This window comes from Chelmon rostratus, chromosome 5 (assembly GCF_017976325.1).
Source record: "Chelmon rostratus isolate fCheRos1 chromosome 5, fCheRos1.pri, whole genome shotgun sequence".
Lineage (NCBI taxonomy): Eukaryota > Metazoa > Chordata > Actinopteri > Chaetodontiformes > Chaetodontidae > Chelmon > Chelmon rostratus.
The window spans coordinates 5,359,603-5,380,384 of NC_055662.1; the positions used below are offsets into that span (position 1 = coordinate 5,359,603).

Sequence of the window (20,782 nt, forward strand, 5' to 3'; positions counted from 1 at the left end):
TTTAACAACCACCCTTCCCTGTTCCTGTTTCTGGGAGTCCACAAGCATGTAATTACATTTCCTCTTTTAAGTGAGTAAAACACTATGACCTTGCCATTAAAAGTGCTGTTGCTGACATGGAGAGACTACGCTTGTTTTGGTGGTTGTGTTTTTCTGGAGCTTTCTTATGTTAATTGAATGTTTCATAGCTTGCATTTGCCCAGATGAGGAATTTAATTTTCATAAGCTGTGAAGTCAGCGTGCGGCTACAAAGCTGCATTCTGTACTGCCTATATTCTCCAGCTCATTTTCAGGTCAAGACTCACTCTTTTCATTCATTGTTTCTCTCTGTCATATCCTCCTCCTCTCTGTCTCTCTTAATCCTTCTGTCTCTTTGTCTGTCTGTGTCTCTCTCCCTCCCTCTCTCCCTCTCTCTCTCTCCCTGTAACTCCATGGCTATATATAGACTTCTGCATTGCAGATGTCCCAGAGCCCTGCAGTTCTGGAGGAGCTGCTGAGGAGACCCAGCCAAAATTTTGGCTGCCTGTAACGCACAGAGCCCGGGCGAGCAGAAACAACAGACTAACTTTGAGCCACGAGAAAGGGCACTTCTTGCATGTCGGGACTCTGCACAGAGGCAGTGTACATGTGCAGTCTGCTGTGCAGCACAGCTGAGCAACGTCCAAGTAATCACACTGCAGCAAGGATGAAGTGCCCCCCACAGAACAGAGTCAAAAGCACTGCAGTCATAATCTTTGGGTGGGTGGAGATGTGAGTGTGTGGTGGGGTTTCTTGTTGTCATGCTATGTTCTTCCATTGTTGCTTTAGAAGAACTGCTGTGTCATGGCTCTTTTTTTTTTCTTTCTTTTTTTTTGTTCTAAAACGTCAAGGACAGATAGTGAACGAGCACACCTTTAAACACAGCATTACCCCCACTGTCGGTCTATTCCAATACACATATTTGTGATACTGGCAGTTATGCAAAATGATTGAAATTAATCATTCAGCAGTACTGACAAGTATTCTTTCTCAAGTAATTAATCACAAAAGCAGCAATCAAACGATGGGGACAATGGAAAAGTAGAGCTTAAAGGAACGTGTCAAGTGAGACATCACTGGTTCTAACACATTTGTTTTGTCAGCTTGCCAGTAAAGCTAGAAAACTGAATGCAAATAAAATGCAATTGCAGCCTGTCTAATGGAAGCAAGTCACAGATTTTCTTTGTATGTGCTTAGTTTTCAAGGCAAGGCAGGGTTAATTGTATAGCACCTTACTAAAAGGCAATTTATAAAAAGCATTATGACAAGATACTGAAGAAGCATGAAGCAACATAAAAAATACTTTTAATGTGATTTAAGAAGATTAAAGTAAAAAAAAGCTGGCATAGATAAAGTAAGGGAACAGAAGAGTCTTGTGACAGTTTTATTTACTCTGTTAAGTCAGTAATCTGTGATTTTCACCCTCATCTGCACAGTTTAATTTTATCTCTTCTCCATGATGCAGCGAAGGCCTGGTGAGTCATGAGTCTGTGTGCACAAGCTGTGTTCACCACAGACAATACTAGCAATGTATGCTGAAAAAGTGTATGCATCACAGAAAAACAGTCAAATCAGTACAGAGGAGTGACAGCATCTCACTGAAAATATTTTCAACTAGTTTGTAGACTTGTGTGATGCAGGAAAACATCCTCTTCATCACCTGATCCTAAATACCGCGCTCGCTTTCATTGGTGCTGGTTCCAGTTATCCAGCCCTGTTGATGCATTTCATCACTGGCTGTAGAAAACGTGAGCGGCCTGTCGTGTGATGTCAGATCCGACTGAACTGTTGCATTTTGGTTGCATTGCTCACCCTGCTTTCACTTGTGCTGCAACAGCGGTGGGCCATTAAGTATTTATAACTGCTGGCTGCTGCCACAGAGCTGACACACACTCACACACACACACACACACACAATTATGGTGAGCTTTTGCTGCCACTTGGTGTTAAAAGTGCATATTACATGTAGTTTTACAAGCAGGAGAGCCTCAGTTACACTATCTAGTCTTCAGAGAATCTTGACTGGCAGAAAATAGATTACATTAAACTAATAATGGCATACACTCGTCTAATAAATTATCCTCTAAGATAAGATATTACAATGTTTTTTCTTTTAAATGAAAAGTACAATGACCATATTCTTAAAGTCTTGTGGAGGAGGGAGCTTTTTGTTGTTTTATTTAAAAAAAGCGTAACTTGTACTGTAGCTAGTTGGGGAGGTTAATGGAAAAGTGAAGTTGTTGTTATTATACAGCCTGTCATCATATTGACAGTATGAGTGACTATGAGTGTAAAACACAAAAATTGTTTGTCCACAGCAATGATAAAACTTGAAAAGGCCTCATTTAAACAAAGCTGGCAGAAAAGGGAGGCTTTTTCATATGCTGTAATGAAGGGATAAGCTACGAATAGGCTAAACTAATGCAACTAATGCCGTCTTTGTATAATCTACAATTACACATGACATGAATATAGCCCACACCTCCCATGACATCAGAGGACTCTGATCGCTAGTCAAGTCACCCACAATCCAACTACACATTACCGATAATTTCTTCAAAATAATACCTCCTTTTTGACTTGGGCTTCTGGACACTGGACATCCAGGTCAGAGCTGCTCGCTCCCATGCCAGCCTCTACCAGTTCAGGTAGATGTGTTTCTGCTGCTCACCCTGCCAATTCAATTCATAACCGGTCCAGCAGTAAGAGCTCAGCTGGAACATACAGGAAGCTAGATTGCGCCATACAGAAAAATTACACTTCAAACTTTCTCAGGCCAATTTCAGTATCAGTTTGAAATCTGGAACTGTGTATAATTAGTCAAAAACATCCCAAGACTTATGTTATCTTTTAGAAAAGCTTCTCATTTCATTTGACCGACAAATTTCTTACATTTTTCACAGACAAACCACAGATTCCCCAGTTTCCCTCGGCATTCTGTGTTGCTGTATTACTGCACCCATTGACAAGTAATGCCCACTGCAGAGCCAAATGGGTGGTCCAGCTCCACCACTCTGGATGCCATGCTTAGGGGCTGGGGCTGGACCTGAGCTAGGGTGCATAATACAGGTAGTGAACAAGATTCAAGATTCAAGATTCAAGATTCTTTATTGCCATTGAGCATGACATGTCAATGAAATTTGTATTGCAACCCCCATGTTAGAAACAGGATAATAAGAAAGATAAGAAAGAATAAAATTAAGATAACTACAATAAAATAAACCAACGTGCAAAAAAAATGCAATTAAAAATATACCAGAATGAAAATATACTAAGGCAATAAAATATACTAAACAATAAACAATAAAATATGTCAGTGAAATGTGCCAACAGAATAAGATATACAAGCAGAATAAAATATACACAGTGAAATGTACCAACAGAATAAAATATACCAGTGGACAATAAAATATACCAGTGGAATGTACTGACAGCAGCTGAAATATATTAAAATGTATGTAAACAGTAAACAATAAAATATACCAATGAAATGAAATGTGCCAATATACTAAAATGTATATAATTTAGTTAAGTGTGTGTGTGTGTACTTAAAAGTTAAGTACACAGAAGGTACAGGTGGAGGTGTAGGTGTAGGTGGAAAAGTGCGGTGTGCAGTGGTTCACAGTTTTCACAGTTTTCACAGTCTCTCACTGCAGTAAGGGGCTGCTGGGGGTGATAACTCTGACAGCTCTGGGGAAGAAGCTGTCCCTCAGTCTGGTAGTGGTGGTGCGGATGTTCCTGTACCACTTTCCTGATGGAAGCGGTACAAACAACAACACCTCCACCTACCGTTCTTCTGTTTCTCTCAATAAAATAAAGCTTAGGTACATTTAGAAATACCTTTAATTGTGTATGATGCTGGATTTAAGGGTTTTTCAATCATGTTTAGTTAATTTCACATGCTTCCACCTTTATAGCGACAGCTTCTGGCACACAGATTAATGTAATACCTTTTGGAGAAAATACATCACTTACTACAAACTGAGTCTAGGATACAGTTTTTAATTTTTTATTTACTTTGTGTGACGGCAGCAGTACTACTACGCTTAAACGTTATCAATGTGGACATTATTTTGAAAACCGGAAGTTGTCTTTATCTTTTATTCCAGCTCACTTTACACCAATTGGGTTCTTCCAGTGAAAAGTGTTACTGTGTATAATCGAGCTAGAAGCTTAGCAGGAGATCTGTTAGTCCAAATAACGAGTGTCTCGGAGCCACAGGACCTTCGCTGTTGTCGTTAGGCCACAATCTGCTAAGATGACAGAGCTAAGGCACCGTGGAGCCAGAGACACCGACCCAACGTTACAACAGCAGGCGTCAGAGGACAAGGTAACGTTAGCCAGGAGTCAACCCACCATTTGAAAGCGATGCTAACGCTAGTTAGCCGGGAAGCTATTTGAGAGTCTTATAGCGGGTTCCTGTGGGTCGTGTAGCTACACAAAAAATCCTGTCAAAATGCTCAAAATTCGGTAATTAACATTGGGTTGCATTGGGTACAGTCGCTTTTTTTGGTAGAGTAACATCTGAAGCCACTGAAATACGCCATACAAATCATCCGCCAAACTGCTCACATTTTAGACTTGATTGGCTGATGCTACTTACGGTCTTCCTGGGTGTGCTTTCGTCGTGAAAACAGACAGACCAAATGCACAAGCTAAAAAAAATAGCGAAATTAACTTTGTTTTCTTTATGAGGTATAGTGCCGACGTATGCATTGCCCCTCCTTATATAGTATAAACATTAAGTTATATTTGAAGCGGTGTGTGTCTTTTATTCTGAGCAAAGCAACAGTGAACTGTAAAATATTCGGCTGATGTTTGGTCAGATGTCTTACAGCTAGCCACATTCACGGTCTTACATCAGCGCTACGCAAGCGTTGAAAAAGCTTCAAGCGAAACGATCCATGTCGCCTCCTGATGAAGACAGCTGGCGTTATTGTTTTTTTAAGTATTTGTGTTTCCAGCAGTGTTAGCAATAGTCAACAGTTTACTTCAGCGTGTTTACATTTCACGTTACTGCTGAACGTCGAGGGCTCCCTCACATCGTGTAACAACGTTAGCTTGGCTGGTCTGACTGCTACAACAACAATAACAACAGCTGCTGCAGGCGGACTCGTGTCTCCCAACATATACTAATTACTCTCGTGTCGCCTTCAAACTGCAGGGAAATAAATGCATTGTGTGTGCTGTCAACATGGATGTCAGAGTTGCTTTCCAGTGAATAGTCGGAGCCAAGAAAGGGGCGTGGTGATGGCTGTAGGGGTCTATTTAGGACAAGAGGACACGAATACCGAAAACAGCTAAAAGCAGATGGAAAGAGTTGAGACATTAGCTGTATCCCCACAGGAGAACGGTGATTTATCAGTGAAGCCTTTTTAGTGCCATGACTTTTCCTGAAGTGTCATTTATTCGATGTGTTTGTGTCATGATGTGTTTCAGAACAGCCTAGCAGACAGTTTTTAATGAAGTTGCCTTTGTGGTACTCATGTGGAGTGCTTGCCAGGTTATGTAATCAGTTAATTATTTTAATTAGGTATAGTGATATTTAGGTGCTGTTCCAACTATTTTAAGATGGTATTGAGTGTCAATCTGACTTTATCTATCTCATGTCTCCCTGTCATCATTTAACAAAAGAAAATGACGCTGACATCTTTTCCCCCTTCATTATCACCTGGCTTTTTAAATTCGAAGTGTCTACCAATGCAGAATACCTATCCAATATTTTTGTAGTTAACCCTTTCTTATTTGGTTTGTGAAGTAAACCTTTAAATGCAGATGTGTACCTTACATGTCTACACTGAATACATTTTGTGTGGTAAAAGCAGTTTTTACATGTAGAATTAATGCCAGTGTAAAGCAGGATCTGGCCAGCTAAAGATAAGATCCTGGTTAGAGAGAATACAGGGTAGCCTGACACTGACCCACGCCTCCACCTAGAATAAATGCTAGAGCAGAACTGGGATTTATTCAGTGTGGGGTAAGCTGGCCAAATGCAAGTGCAGATGTGGAGACCTTGTAGATTGTCTGCCACAATTTCTGCCCTATGTGGATGTAGAAATTCAGGCAAATAGTCAGTTGTCACGTAGTTTAGGTGAGGGAAGACCACAAGCAATTTCACACCACAATCACCCACAAGACGAAGTTTAGAAATGCAAGACATAAAGCTGCTCTGGATGATTTCTGTAGCAATCACACAGTCAATGGTGGGGAAAAAAGTTTGGAAACATGATTGTTAAATCTGTTCTGGCCCTGGTATGGCCTTTTCATCTGGATCAGCTTTAGGAGAAGAACTCTAAAGTATTTGACATTAGTTCATGAAATGATGATGAATGATGCATTAGTCAAGGTATTTTGGCAACGGGTTCAGTGAAATTCAGTTCACAAATTCATGAATGAGTCACACTTTGATTAAACTTCATAAACATTAAAGTTGCGTCAGACTCCAGCTGCAATGCCATTCCTGCATGTCTGCATGATGCCTCATCTAGTTGTGTATTTCTTATCAAAGACTGTGTTCTTTCAGGCCATGATCGGAAGTCTTATTCTAAATGACCGTCCGAACACACGCACGCTCTTCAGCTATTCCAAACATTTTAAAACAGTTGCTCGAAAATGTTTGTGGCTGATGAAGTCTTAGCACATCACAGCTAAAAACCTGAACCACAAACCTCCTCTCTTCCTTTTTGCTTTATTTCTGAAGGACCCACCCTTGTCGGGGTTTAGACATCTTCATCTAAAAGCACTTAAACCCTTCCAAAGACAAACATGAATGTGTTCATCCTTTCACAACTTGCAGATTTAGCTGTTTCTGTTTCCATTGGTCTACCAGAAAGCATGAAAGGGGAGGAGTGTGTGTGAAACAAGCGCCTATTTTTAACTCAAGCATCCTGAATGACGGCTACTGTCTCCATAGAAACCAGCGGGCGGATAATGGGTCTGTCTGTGTGTGTTTTCTTGTGCATGCTCCTGCTTTCATTCGGTGGGTTTTGACGGTTATTGTCAGTGCATACTTCTTTGTGTTTAATAGTGTATATAGTCTGGAGTGTTGCATATAATTTGAAGGAAGGTCATTGAAATTTTCCTGGTAATGGAAAATGTTTTCTACAAGAACACTTTTGGTTTCTTTTGATATCCACATATATAGTGGAAAGCAGAAAAGAGTACGAAGCAGCTCCTCTCGGTGCAGTGTCATCAACAGGCCCACTCGCTCACTGTGTGGCAGCGTAGCAGCGCACACTCTGTCAATGACAGTGTGTAAATACAGCTGAAGGGACAGCGTCCGTAGTGGAAACAGGATCGCCAAATCTCTGAATGCATTTCTACCGACGCACAGTGTATACCGCCCAACCCCACGAGAGAAGTTTCTTGTTTTAATACCAAAAGGATCTTTTTAAAACAAGAAATGTTTCTCGTTAATGACCAGGAACAGAGAAAATACGCTGCCGTAGAGTCAGTGTGTAATGTTATTATCAAAATAATCCGAGTGTTAAGTGCATATTTTCATTCAGTTTAAGTGCACGATGTGCAAAATACGTTGGTGGACATTCATTTCACAGCACTTTCATTCCCTGAAATTCCTGAAAAACCTCTGAATGCTAAAACATTGGCGTAGTTCTCACTTTATGAATTTGTCACAGCACAGATTAACATGTTTATTCCATGTAACTGTGAGGTGGTTGATTCCACTTTACACTGTCACAGTCTCATTTAGTGCATGTTTAACTTGAGAAAGGGGAATGAAGCTCTTAAACATGTACTGTTAAATCATGGCAGAAACGTCCACACCTTGCTGTCATCATTGTTAAGGTAAATGTGTGGGGCGAAGCACAGCTTAACTGGCACGCCGTTTAGGCAAAAAGCAACAAAGATGATTCCAGCTGCAGTAATGTTGCAGTGTCATCGAAGCCCGAGCGTGAGACTGAGTGGACGTCACTTAACAGCAAGCCGACCATCTGCTGTGGGAGTGCGAGGTGAGAACTCGGAGCCTAATTTGGTCACCAGCAGCAGAGAGGTCAGTGGGGGGTGAAAAGTGAAAGGACAAACGGACCTGAAGAAAGCTCTCTGTTTTCATCAGACGAGCTGTGAGCGTGTCTCATGACATCCATCCTTTGATTGTTGTTACCATGGAGAGGCGGAGACCAGTGTGTTTTGAATAGGCTGTCAGTAAACAGATGGTTCTGAGAAATCAACAATATGGATGGAGATGATTTGGCGCAGTGTTTAGCCGCCCACACACAACCCTGCACTGGCAGTCTTGCTGCTATTCGCTTAACACTGCATATCTGTCCTCATATGATGAATCTGCTGCTGTTTTATTCAATGATTTGTTTGAGTACATATCTCAAATATATTATATTCAATATCAATTCACAGATTACAGAATATATGTTTATTGAAAATTAAGGGACTAATACAGTTTCCAGCCTTTTAACGGTATCACACATCTGTAATCCACCAACACAGGTGTTTTCAGTTATTTTGGCGAACTAGACCTTTTCTCTGGATATGCAGACTGTATTTTATTGATCTTTTGCGAAACTCCTCTCTCAAGTAGTGATTATCCAATCATAGCTTAGCAAACTTACGTGGCAGTCAGCCTCTGGATTGTTCCCCATGGTGAAGCAGTGTGCATGGGGCTGTGGTGAGAGAGAAACTTGGCATTTTAAGATTATGGCAGGTGACTTTTCTGAAAATCAACAATGCAAAAGCAAAAGTTTAAGGAATGGACAAAACAGTGCGTTTGTGTGCTCTAACTGAAGCTACAAACGTTAGCATGGCAGGCTAACTAGCCTACTTCCTGCAACGGTTAGCTAGCGTTATTTCAAAGCTAACTGCGTTGTTATGCTCTATTACAGGTTGCATTAAAATAATGCCTGTATTGCCATGATGCTACTTTCTGAGAGTTTATGCTAACGTCTGTCTGACATTTACACAACTCAATCCCCATTGTCGAAGTAAGGCACAACATTTCAAGGTTTTTTGAATTTGTACTGCTTTAGAATAATAGTAGCATTGCAGTACTAACATTGCATGCTGGCTGAGACAACGTGGGACTGAGTGGCTGCTTCTTTCTGCTGTAATTGTCCCACCTTTGATAGTGACACTGTCTCACTCAAAGATGTCTCAGACCGATTTGTTTCCGAATAAGGTTGAGTGAGACACTGAGAAATGTATTTTGAGGAAATTTTTCATGCCCAGACAGCTGACGTGTTTTCTGTGGGGAACTGTTTTTGCAATAAAGTGCTGGGGGAAATGGTGAAAGACGTGTTTTGTGTTCGTACTGTAAAGGGCAAAAAACACCAAGAGCCGTCTAACCTAGATATCATGTCATGTGATTCTGTTTGAGGCCATCCCTGTGGCAGGAGTCGTGTAAACAGTATTTGCTTCTAGCTAGATGTTGACACTGTGACATAAATGAAGAGCTGCATTTACATTCCTGTAGCTGCACAGGCTCTGTGTTGCTGCTCATATGTAATATGTTGTCCTATCACTGCAGCACCGTATCTTTGCTAAATGTCACTGTCTCGTTTCTGCTTTGTCTGTTTGGCTGTCAGGGTTCAGACGGGGAGCTGAAGTTGGAAAAAGATGGGGTGTCTGACAGCGAGTCCAAGTTGGACTCAGGGGTCCCAGAGGTTCCGGTCCCTGCTGACGACACCCCTGTGGTTCTGAACAAGGCCCTGTCTGGACTCTCTTCAAGGTACCGTCACTGCTGATGAGAAGACCACATGGCTGAGTTGTGTCTCCAGTAGGGACAGCTGCCTCTACAGTGTTTGGTGGATGGATGGTGTTGATCCAGCTCAGTGAACTTCCCCTGAATAGATGATCTTCAGCATACATTATAGAAAAAAATTCTTCAAGTTAGACACCCGTTATTTATTTAGGAACCATTGTGTGTTCTCAGTTGTTCTAAGAGTCACCACATTGTTCCGTATAGAGCTACCAACCTAAACGAGGCCCTTGTTATCCCTTCTCTTTAGGCACAGCTCCACATGTGGAGGTGTCATGACTCATGCAAAGGAATCCCTCCTCATACAGTTTACTTTGAACAGCGGACATGAATCACTGTTGAACTGTTGAACCTGTATTCCCACAGACACATTATTAGTATCAAACATGGGAAGTCCCAGTCTGAGACACAGTGACACTACTATTTTAACACAATGTAATATTAATAATCATTAATTATCACCTCACATATAAATGATAATAAACACCAGGGTGTCTTGAAGGACGTGTCCGACAAACTTGGCAGAGAAAACACTGAAACTATTCAGCTGCTTCATTATGTTTATTAACCTCTCTGTTTTGCTCACTTTCTAAAGGACTTTGAACTGAAGTGTGTGTGTGTGTTACCTTTTAGATGGAAGAACTGGTGGGTACGAGGCATCCTCACCTTAGCCATGATCTCCTTCTTCTTCCTCATCATCTACCTGGGCCCCATGGTGCTTATGATGATTGTGAGTACAAACAACGCTGATGGTGTTGTTCTCTTGAGTTTGTCGCCCTACAGAAATTGTGAAATCATTTTTTTGTAACTTCAGTGGAGTGAAACACTGGTTGGAAAATGACTTCCAGAGAGGGGTGATGAAGAGGTGTGAGATAAACAGTTAACAACATTAATGGTTTAAAATGGAAAGTTTGAGCCACGGTCTTTATATCAGTATGTTTATATTGGTTTCATTTTCTCAATGACTTGTGCAGTGGATGGAGGTTCATAATAGCTCTCTGCGCCACGCTCAGTTCAACTTCATCACACAAATGAAGTGCAATCTCGTAGATTAATGGGATCCAGGCTCTCTAAGAACATGCAGGATTGCTGCTCTTGTCATCTGGGAATTCCCTGAAAATAGGCCTGTCAGCCATTTTGTGTCACTAGGACACGGGGACGTAGGACATATTCATTCACTCACTCACTCACTCACACACACACACACACACACACAGAGTCGTAATGCTCCAGTAGTTTGGTCCCTGGTGACGCAGTGTTTCTCTGTGCAGGTCCTCTGTGTTCAGATCAAGTGCTTCCAGGAAATCATCACCATCGGTTACAGTGTGTATCACTCCTACCACCTGCCCTGGTTCAGGACGCTGAGCTGGTGAGGGCACACACAAACACAGTAACACACATTTTATAGAGGTGTCATGAAGACAGTAAACGTCCTTGCTTGCTTCTTTCATATTGTGTTTTCTCGTGTTTTATTTCGTTGCAGACTTCCCGAGGTTTGGTTTGTCGCCTGTTTAAATCCTGACTAGATTTTAGATTATGAACCCAATCAGCTAAACAGCAAAGAATACTGTGAATCATCGCTGCCGTTTGATTTTAGCATTAGTGGTGAACAGTATAGTGTGGTAGATAGCAGAGTCCTGACATTCAGTATGCCATGAGTCTGAAAAGCCAAAGCTGTGTCCCATGTACAGTTCGTCATTTTGAACTGGCAAAACATTTCTGCTCAGTTTTTTTTCATGCGGGGAAGTGAGTCACTGAGCAGTTTGTTCACGTGGTAGCTTGAATGTCTCACTGGTTTTTCTGCAGGCATACTGAATGCACGGCGCTGTCACTAAGCTGTGAGATGTGTACATTTGTTGCACCCCTCTGCCCCGCAGGTACTTCCTGCTGTGTGTGAACTACTTCTTCTATGGTGAGACCGTGACTGATTACTTCTTCACACTGGTGCAAAGGGAGGAGCCGCTCCGCATCCTCAGCAAATACCACCGCTTCATCTCCTTTGCCCTCTACCTCACAGGTACAATGCCGAGCCTCCAGCAGAAAGTACAGCCTGAAAGTCTTCGTGTGGGGGGAGGGGGGTCTTAACTGAACAATATTAACTTCCTGTAAAGTGCACTGACTTTCCACAGTTATCTTTTCATTATGTAAATAAGTCACATCATCGTGTTCTTGTACGGTGCATACGACTGCACTGACAGTTTTAATGGCTAAGCAGAGAGGATGTCACCTGTGGGAAACCAGAAACACTCTTAACACTGTTATCCAACTCCAACTGTCTATTTGAAAGTGACTGTAAGTTTTATTGTAGCCTAATACACAAAAAATCTTTGTTATTATTAGGTCTGTTCAAAATTAGTTATTTCAGACCCCTAATGCTAACTGTAGAAGTCCCACTTCCTGTACTGTAGGCTGTCAGTTAGTAATTCAGTGCTACTAAAGCAGCTGGCTGGTGCCAAACAGGATGTGGAGAGGCAGGAAGCGCCCTGACTGTTTCTGCCTCTTGCCTATTTGATTCAAGGTGAAACTGAAGGGTCCAGCCTTCTCACATTGCCTTCGAGCAGAGCGCATTTGTAGATATTGATCTCATTCCTTGATGTGCTGGAAAATGCTCAGGTCTGGAGTGTTTTGGCCAGACATTTTTACCTGGAAAAGAGTGAATGTCAGGGTCCACATTATGTGTGTCTTGACCTGTCTGACACGCTGTCTGCTGCGCAGCATCCTCTCCTCATCTCAGTCTTGTACACAGCCTGAAACAAAAGGCTCCAGTCGTCTTCGCTGCACATTAACTCTGGCCTTCATCTGAAGTGGCTCAAGCTAAATGTAGCTGTGTTTGACCAAAGATCACCTGGACTCTGACATAATTAATCTCTCTCCTCTGTGAGACACTTGGGTCAGGAGTATTTCACACTGTATTTGTCCTATTTTTGCAGGTTTCTGCATGTTTGTGCTGAGTTTGGTGAAGAAACACTACCGCCTTCAGTTCTACATGGTAAGTGGCCCCCTGCCTCCTCCTGGCCTCCAGCCTCAAGGCTGCTGGGCTATTGATGAGGCTTGCTAAAATACAGGCAAGTGTATGGAGAAGTGGGTCAGAGGGTTGCACTGATAGAAATGTCTGGCACGCAGTCATTTCAGCAGTTGGTCGTGTTAATGAGAAAACCAACAGTGCAGAAAAAATGTTGTAAAGAGCATCCAATCATGTAACACAACATCTATTCTATGGGTAAGGTCCACTGAGCCCACCAAGCAAAACAAACCCAGGTCTTGGTGATTGAGGAGACCCAGACAGAATAAACATGTCTTTGTTCACATACTGGAAGAAAACCTCTGCTGCCTATATGAATGTATTTATCTTGGGAGGGGAGCTTTGCAGCTACACATACACAAACATCCTCACCTGTCAGCTGCTAACAGTCTTCTGCTGTCTGTAGCTGAGAAGCTCAGCTAGTTTTTAATGTAGGGAAAAAGTCACTTCCTCCACCCACGTCTTCCAGTCAGTGTCATTTAATCAAGCCATTATCTGGTCACAAGATTCTGTTCTGGGAAATCCTCGTCTCTGTGGTCACCATGCACACTAATCTCTGGGTGGTGGAAGAGCAAGAAATCATTTCAGGACACGTAGTTACTCTACGTCCAGTCTGCCAAGTAAAGACTCGCTGTCACAATCATGAATGATAAGGTTTGAATCGCAGGCTCATTTAAACTTATCCTAGTGTAAACATACTTCCTTAACCTGGTCGTATTGCCTCCACAGTTTGGTTGGACCCATGTGACTCTGCTGATTGTGGTGACTCAGTCTCACCTTATCATTCACAACCTGTTTGAGGGCATGATTTGGTAAGTGAACAATCTAATTGTGTTCATACGTAGCCTTTTTGTTTGAACAGAGTAGTGAGTAAAATTCATTTCTTTTTCAAATTGCCTAACCACTCACGCCCTGTTTCATAAAACGTATTCACACTTATACGCGACTCTTATGTAGACTGTTCTTTGTATAAATAGGTTCATTGTGCCAATTTCCTGTGTGATCTGTAATGACATCATGGCCTACATGTTTGGTTTCTTCTTCGGCCGCACCCCTCTCATCAAGGTTGGTTGTCTCACTGTTATTCCTTATAAATCATTAATACAGATGCCTGATGTCCTTTTTCACCAATCAAATTCATGTATATCTGTTAAATTACTACACAATGTTTGAGGGTTACTCTCCTGTCCAGTATTAGTGGTAATGTCAGGGGAAGTCAGTACTGCGTGGCAAACATAATCAGTGTCTAAGAGGTCTGGGTATTCATTATGGACAAATTCAAAGTATCGTGTTGATATAGTAACCTTGTATCCACACCTTGACTCTGTCCTCTGCAGCTATCGCCTAAGAAGACGTGGGAGGGATTCATCGGTGGATTCTTCTCCACCATCGTGTTTGGCATCATGGTAAGATTGGCTTTTTTTTCTCATGCCTTCACAGAGAATTCTACATTTTGTCTGTTTTGATCCGCACCAGTGTTGACATTTTCCCACAAGTTTTAAGAATTGGAAAGATCTGTGCAAACAGGGCTGAGATGTGATGTTTACAAAGAAATCACTCGAAGCAGCATAAACAGGCTTTCATTCAGCATGTAGCATCTGCAGCCACTTATCTTTTAAGCGTGTCTTGCTTGTTGTATGTTCCCAGTTGGTGTGAACACACATTCGGCCACAGTAACACACATATTAAAATACGACAAAGCAGCAGGCTGAGGTGTAAACACTTCTCTATCCTCTCCTCCCAGCTCTCCTATGTGATGGCTGGCTGCCGCTACTTTGTGTGTCCGGTGGAATTCAACAACGACTCCAATAGCTTCCAGGTGGACTGTGAGCCATCAGAGCTTTTCCAGCTCCAGGACTACGCCCTGCCCAGCGTCCTGGAGTCTGTCACTGGATGGGTAAGACTCACCTTATCTCCTCCTGCTGGCATCCTTGTGGCTTCACTGTCTCTCTTTGCATTATGCCTCCATAAGTCACATTCAGACTAATGTGAATATGTGTGAATAAAATAACTAGAGTACAAAGCCAGTATGTTGTTCCAGTGTACCAAAATATAAGAGGGATCCAAGATATTCATTGTGCAGATTCCTCTCCAACATTATGGACAATGCCTATCTGATGCAATGCAATAAACTGTAGATATGTCAGGACCTGGTCTCTGTTCTGTTCTAACACTTCCTTCTTGTCTCCACAGACAACAGTGCGTCTCTATCCATTCCAAATACACAGCATTGCTCTCTCGTCCTTCGCCTCCATCGTAGGACCCTTTGGTGGCTTCTTTGCCAGCGGCTTCAAGAGAGCCTTCAAGATCAAGGTAGGAATGAAGGATGCCTGTTCTTTCTTTCTCTCTGTTTCCCGCAGAGTGTTTCTTTTCATGTCTGTGAAGTTAACTGCAGTAGTTTAAGATTTTTACATGATATACCGTGCTTTGTGCTTAATTCCATAAAAAATATTCTAGATTTGCAAAATTAAATATACTACATCTGTTACTATCTGTCTATTTGGCTCTTTTTATGTGTTTAGAAGAGCAGTCCAAGCTGAAGTACTGTCCTTTGTCCTTTCAGGATTTTGCCAACACAATCCCGGGTCATGGCGGCATCATGGACAGATTTGACTGCCAGTACCTCATGGCCACATTTGTAAATGTCTACATTGCTAGCTTCATCAGGTGAGCACACATTTATATAAAATAATGACACTTGATCATGTTATTTATCAGGTATTTGGCCTATTGTCAGATTTTGTCTCAGGCACTGCACATGTGCAGTTTACAGTAATAACAGGCTGATTGTCCCATCAAAAGTAGTTGTCATTTTCGAAACAATGGGTCCTTGATTTCAGACAGAGCAGCTTTCACTTCTTTCCCTTCTGTCATTGCTTTGCCAGCTGAAATCCCAACTGTTGGTGGCACTTATTATCAGCGGTAGCTAGCTAGCTTGCTAATTATCATTAACTCATTGAGTTGGTTGGGAACTCTTGTTGAGCTTTTAATGTCTCCGACTGTTTTGCAAATGAGATCCCAGCAGAAGGTTCTTAAATATACATTTGATGACATGTAACGATGCAGCTAAAGCTTACAGGTCCCAGGTACTGCAGGGTAACTAGTTAGCCTAGTATTACAGAACTGTTAATTTGCTCTTATATAATGCTTTTTGAATACTTGCATCTGCATGGTCTGTTTTATGCAGACAAGACAGATGGCTTTGAGAATATCTATCTCGCATAACAAGTTTGGCTGGAGCTCTCCCATTTTCATAATTAACCGAAGCAGCGCATAGGTGCAGACATTAGCTTAAACTGTGTTATAGTAGCATCCAGGGCTGTCTGCAACACGGGGATGTACCTGTCCTGAACAGGGCTTTTGCTAACATAACCTGGAACTCCATAAAATAATGTTAATGGCATCTAAAAATATGCTAATTCTTCCTCAGAAGTGGTTGCTCCTGTGGGTATGAGGCTAATAAGCAGGGCATGCTAATGATTTCAGCTCACCTTAAAACAGATAGATATGCTGTTTAATCCATTCCTTATAAGCCAAGTTGTGGTTGGTAAAGCGTGACTGGACAATCACCAATTTAGTAAAAGCTCAATCCTGATTTCTTTTTGGATGGTGGATGTGTGTTTGATTATCTTCGCCCTCCCCTCAGGGGCCCCAACCCCAGCAAAGTCATCCAGCAGCTCCTGGCTCTCCGTCCCGATCAGCAGCTCCACATCTTCAACTCCCTGAAGGCTCACCTGACAGAGAAGGGTCTGCTGCCAGCGCTGGAGGAGGCCGCCGCCTAGAGCCACCCCCGCCCGCACCGGCTCGCCCTGAGAGGGAGACCAGCGAGGAGGGCAGAACCCGAGGGCCCTGCGCAGCCCCAGAGCTCTGGGACACTCGCAGCGCCTCGTGTGAGCGAGAACACATCCAAGAAAAAAAAAATCAAAACAAACAAAACCTTCAGCCTTGGGTCATTCCATTTCATTTGGGTGTGAGAGTCGAGCGTATTTGTGTTCAGACTGTCTGTGAATCATGTTTCTGACACCAGTGTTTCAGGTTGAGTTAGTCAATTACTGTACTGTTACACATTTCCATTATAGCCAACTTCTGTCTATTCACACTGTTGAACAAAACGTTGGTCAGCTGTACATTTCTACTTGTATACAAGATAACCTCTATATACCTATTAATGTGTGTTAATATTTTATTGTACTTTTTTGTTTTTGTTTTAATGCACTGCTCTCAACCCAGTTACTCACTGTATTGTTATCCCAGCTACACCCCCTCGCCGAATTTAGGTTTTAATTTTCTTTATCGTGATCGTCTCTATTTATACATAGATGGTTTTTATATTCGGTATGTTCTATTATATCTTAATGTCTGTTTTATTCAGACTAAATTCACCTTTGCCATCAGCCATGTGCATTTATGACTGTGTGTGTGTGTATGTTTTTCCTGTGTTTTCACTGCCATTCATTATTTCAAAACCTTCCTTTGCTCAGCCAAATCACTGACAGTATAAAATCAGGTATTATCAAGCAGTAATTTCCTAAGATGAGAGGAGCAGTGCATCGTACAAACACTGACTCCAGTCTGCGTGTGGTTGTTTTTGTCGGCCTCGCTGCTGGGTCACACAGTGTCCCCTCACCTGGCTGCTGTTTCATGGAAGCAGCAGAAAGGTAGTCAGAGAAGGAACACGTTCATGTTTTAAAGGAGCCAGTCTGTGTTAATACTTTTTATCTCCAAGGAGCTGTTACAGGTTTAACACAGGTTCAGGTGGGATTGTTGCATTCTGGCTTATATTGGTGACATTGTTGGGATGGGACAGTAGAAGTAAGGCACAGTGATGGTTTCTACACTGCCAGTCTCTGCTGTGTGTTGTAAGATGGCCATGCTCACAGCCTCAGAGCAGAAACCCTGAATATATGACTACCACTGGTCAGACCTGTAAGTGTGACAGCAGCTGTGCCAGGTGTGGTCTCGTGGATCTGCTGGAGTTTGTCAATGCAGTCAGCTCTTACAGTGTATTCTGTGATGTTTATGTTTCTGGCACGTCTCTTTCGTTTGGTGGCAAAATATAACATCTGAATATTTTCCAGTGTTGACTTCATTTCATTTTTAGCTCTGCAGGTATGTTTTCCGTCTGTTACAGGGGCCTCGATCTTACACTTGAAGATGAGTTTACTTGCCAGTACTGCTCAGCTTGTGAAAACAGTTGCATTTAATGTCTTCTGTGGTGGAGGGAGCTGGAGAAAAGAGAAAATAACCATGATGATGTCATGGCGATGTCAGTGGATGTAAGCGTGACCTCGAATTCTCAAAGAAAGCCTGCGTTAAAAAAAAAGAGGATCTAATGAAAGATGTGATTGTGTTGCATTATGGGACATTTGGGCTCAAGTGTTTAGGAAACTAGCGTTGCGTTTGAATACTCATTTTTTGTTTAGGAAGCTAACTGAGCTGTTTGAATTCTCTCAATGCTAAGGAAAGGTGCTTCCTTTCTGTTCTCCTTTAGCATAGGGTACACTGACCATCCTTTATGAAAGGAAAGGAGATAAAGCCATCCCACAACTCCTTTTAGCGACCACGTCAGGTCCATGTCAGTAACAGCTGCTGTTGCATCATCAAGTAGCCCAGTGTAAGTCAGATTCTCTATCAGCACCACGGTTGTCTTTTGCTAAGTTGCTATGAATTCTTCTTCACAATTTGTGGCGAGCAATTCATAACAAGTGTTTAGGAAAAGACATGGGACGTCATTTTATTTGACTATTCCACCGCTGCCTAGAAGTCAGGATATCTCTGCATGTGATGCATCAATTTTGACGATTCTCCTTTTAATCTGTAGTGAGTCACCCAACTTTGTCAAAGTGCAATTCTAAATTGCTGGAGGACTCTTTTAAAGCTGCCAATGCAATCTGCTCTCTTAATTTTCATTGGGTTGGAGGTGTCTTTTTTTTAAAAAAAAAACATTTTTTTTTATTAAATATTTTTATTTTATTTAATTGACTTAATCTCATGACTGACTTATTTATTAGTTCTTTATATCTTACACTATACAACTGGTTGACAGCAAATGCACTTGCATTTAAAGAATACAAAGATGTGTAAGACTTTTTGTTGGTATTGTTTCCAGGTGATAATTTAAATTCCACTTGTACTTAAAAGTTCCAGATGATTCCGCTCAGATGGTTAAAAGTGGTGCGGCCAAGTTAATGTGGAAATGGCCACACGTGTCTGGCTTGTTGTGCTCTCGAGGTGTTTAGACATTGCGGCCAACATGATATATTCAGTGTATGTGGGTCCAACTGTGATAAGATAAATATCAGGCTCTGATCATCTGACCATACTCATTGATCAACCAATCACCCAGGCTGTCCATCATGTTTGTGCACATTCATCATTTTGTTTCTCTAAGAATTGATTTCTCTTTGTTGGTGGAGGCCAAATGAACTCTGGAGGTTAAGTGAAGCACTATAGGTGTTCACCTGTAGTACTCTGTATCGGTGTAACCCAGGCACAGCTGTTTGTGTACCTGTTGGTACAGGAGGAAATGGCAATATGGCCATTCATACAGTAGTCAGTGTAGCAGGGATGTGAAGGTCAGTGTCAAGGTGTCTCTACATGGTGGTAATCGTATAAATCAGCTTTTAAATGTGCTGTTAAGCCGGATCATTTTACAAATGCTTTCCTACCTTCAGTTTCCTCTTACATTCTGTCCTCAAAACATTGACGCAGATTTTTAACCAAAGGACAAACAGGATTTTTTGCTACCCAAAATCAGCTTTTGCTTCATCATGGCAATCACTTACTGAGAGTTGACTTCAGTATTTTTTCAGCTGGAGAACAGCTGTATAAACCAAGTATGACTTCACATGTGTTTCCCCTTATTTGAATGTCGCTCCATTCATATTTTTATTGATGTCATTTCATTGGTCTTCGGTTCGACTTGTGTGACACCCGGCCGGTCTGACGCTCAACTTTATCTTTCTTAAATTAATTATTTTATTTACTGTAAGCAAATGAAACCTTTTCAAAGTTACTATATTGTACATTTAAGATGTTTAGAAACATGTTGAGTGTTCTTAAGTATTTTTGGTTAGAGGAATATTTAAGGAATTGTTATTGCCATATAGGAGAGAGAGTTTTGGGATAGAGAGGTATTTTCTGTCTTTTCTTGCTGTGGCTTTCGTGCAGTTGGTTGTTTTCTAGGCTCTCCCCCGGTAGCTGTTGTGTGTCAACTTCTGTGTCGCGGTGCAAGTTGATGCAACTGCGTTGCATTGTCTCCCTTTGAGTAGACAGGAAGTTTCCAGAAAATAACGTGAGGCCGGTGCGTCTCTGGCGGTTTGATGTGTGACGTTTTAGCCCTGCAGCTCTGTACTGCCATGTTCTCTGTCTGGTGTTACAGACGGCCACTAGAGAGAGCTGGAGCTCCTGTGGTCGGCTGATCGAGCGCGACACTGATGCTGCGTCTGAGCAGAGGGGTCTCACCCTTAGCTACTGCTGTTTGGTACATTCCAGTTTCCCTAAAGTTAAGAGTCGCTCATGGGGAGGCAGAATATATGAGATACTACTATTAAAAAAGAAACCTGATTATTTTCTGTTTCGTTGCATGGCACCCAGGAAACACCTCTGTGCCGTCTTTAACCAACATGGTGAATCCTGCCCAGCCTGGACCCTGTGAAAGGGATGTGGGAGTTGTGATTGTCCCCACATACTTTAGGCTTCCCTTTGTGCACATTTTATTTTGTGTTTATAGATTCTCTTATACAGCTGTATGATTTCAGTATATTATTCTTAAACTGTGCAATGGTTTGTGTTGAGTTGTACATTTGTCTAGAGAAAAGTTGTGCTCTTTGATGCTGAAATGTGCTTCACCTTGGTTCAAAGACAATTAAAGTTATAAATAAAAAAAAAAATCATGTGGTGTGTTGTGTGTGACCAGCTTTCTTCCCTCTTGGTCTTCTTCCCCATTTTAAAATTGACCTTACACCTACAGGCTGATTTTTTTCAAAATGGTTTATTTCTTTAAGGGAATTGCA

At 41.9% G+C, this 20,782-nt stretch overlaps 1 protein-coding gene across 1 annotated transcript; it reads left to right on the top strand.

Moving 5' to 3' along the window:
- Nucleotides 1–4,150: 4,150 nt before the first annotated feature.
- Nucleotides 4,151–20,645, top strand: cds2 (CDP-diacylglycerol synthase (phosphatidate cytidylyltransferase) 2). Its single transcript, XM_041937848.1, has 13 exons — nucleotides 4,151–4,348; nucleotides 9,573–9,715; nucleotides 10,379–10,475; nucleotides 11,017–11,114; nucleotides 11,623–11,762; nucleotides 12,676–12,734; nucleotides 13,497–13,579; nucleotides 13,745–13,832; nucleotides 14,105–14,173; nucleotides 14,512–14,664; nucleotides 14,961–15,080; nucleotides 15,331–15,434; nucleotides 16,414–20,645. Exons 1-13 carry the CDS (start codon nucleotides 4,277–4,279, stop codon nucleotides 16,547–16,549), a joined length of 1,362 nt encoding a protein of 453 aa, XP_041793782.1. The 5' UTR covers nucleotides 4,151–4,276; the 3' UTR covers nucleotides 16,550–20,645.
- The last annotated feature ends 137 nt before the right edge of the window (nucleotides 20,646–20,782 follow it).

Coding starts and splice junctions, on each gene's coding strand:
- cds2 (XM_041937848.1), top strand. CDS start 4,277: ATGACAGAGCTAAGGCACCGTGGAGCCAGAGACACCGACCCAACGTTA. Junction 12,735..13,496: donor ACCGCCTTCAGTTCTACATG/GTAAGTGGCCCC, acceptor TTGCCTCCACAG/TTTGGTTGGACCCATGTGAC. Junction 14,665..14,960: donor TGGAGTCTGTCACTGGATGG/GTAAGACTCACC, acceptor TTGTCTCCACAG/ACAACAGTGCGTCTCTATCC.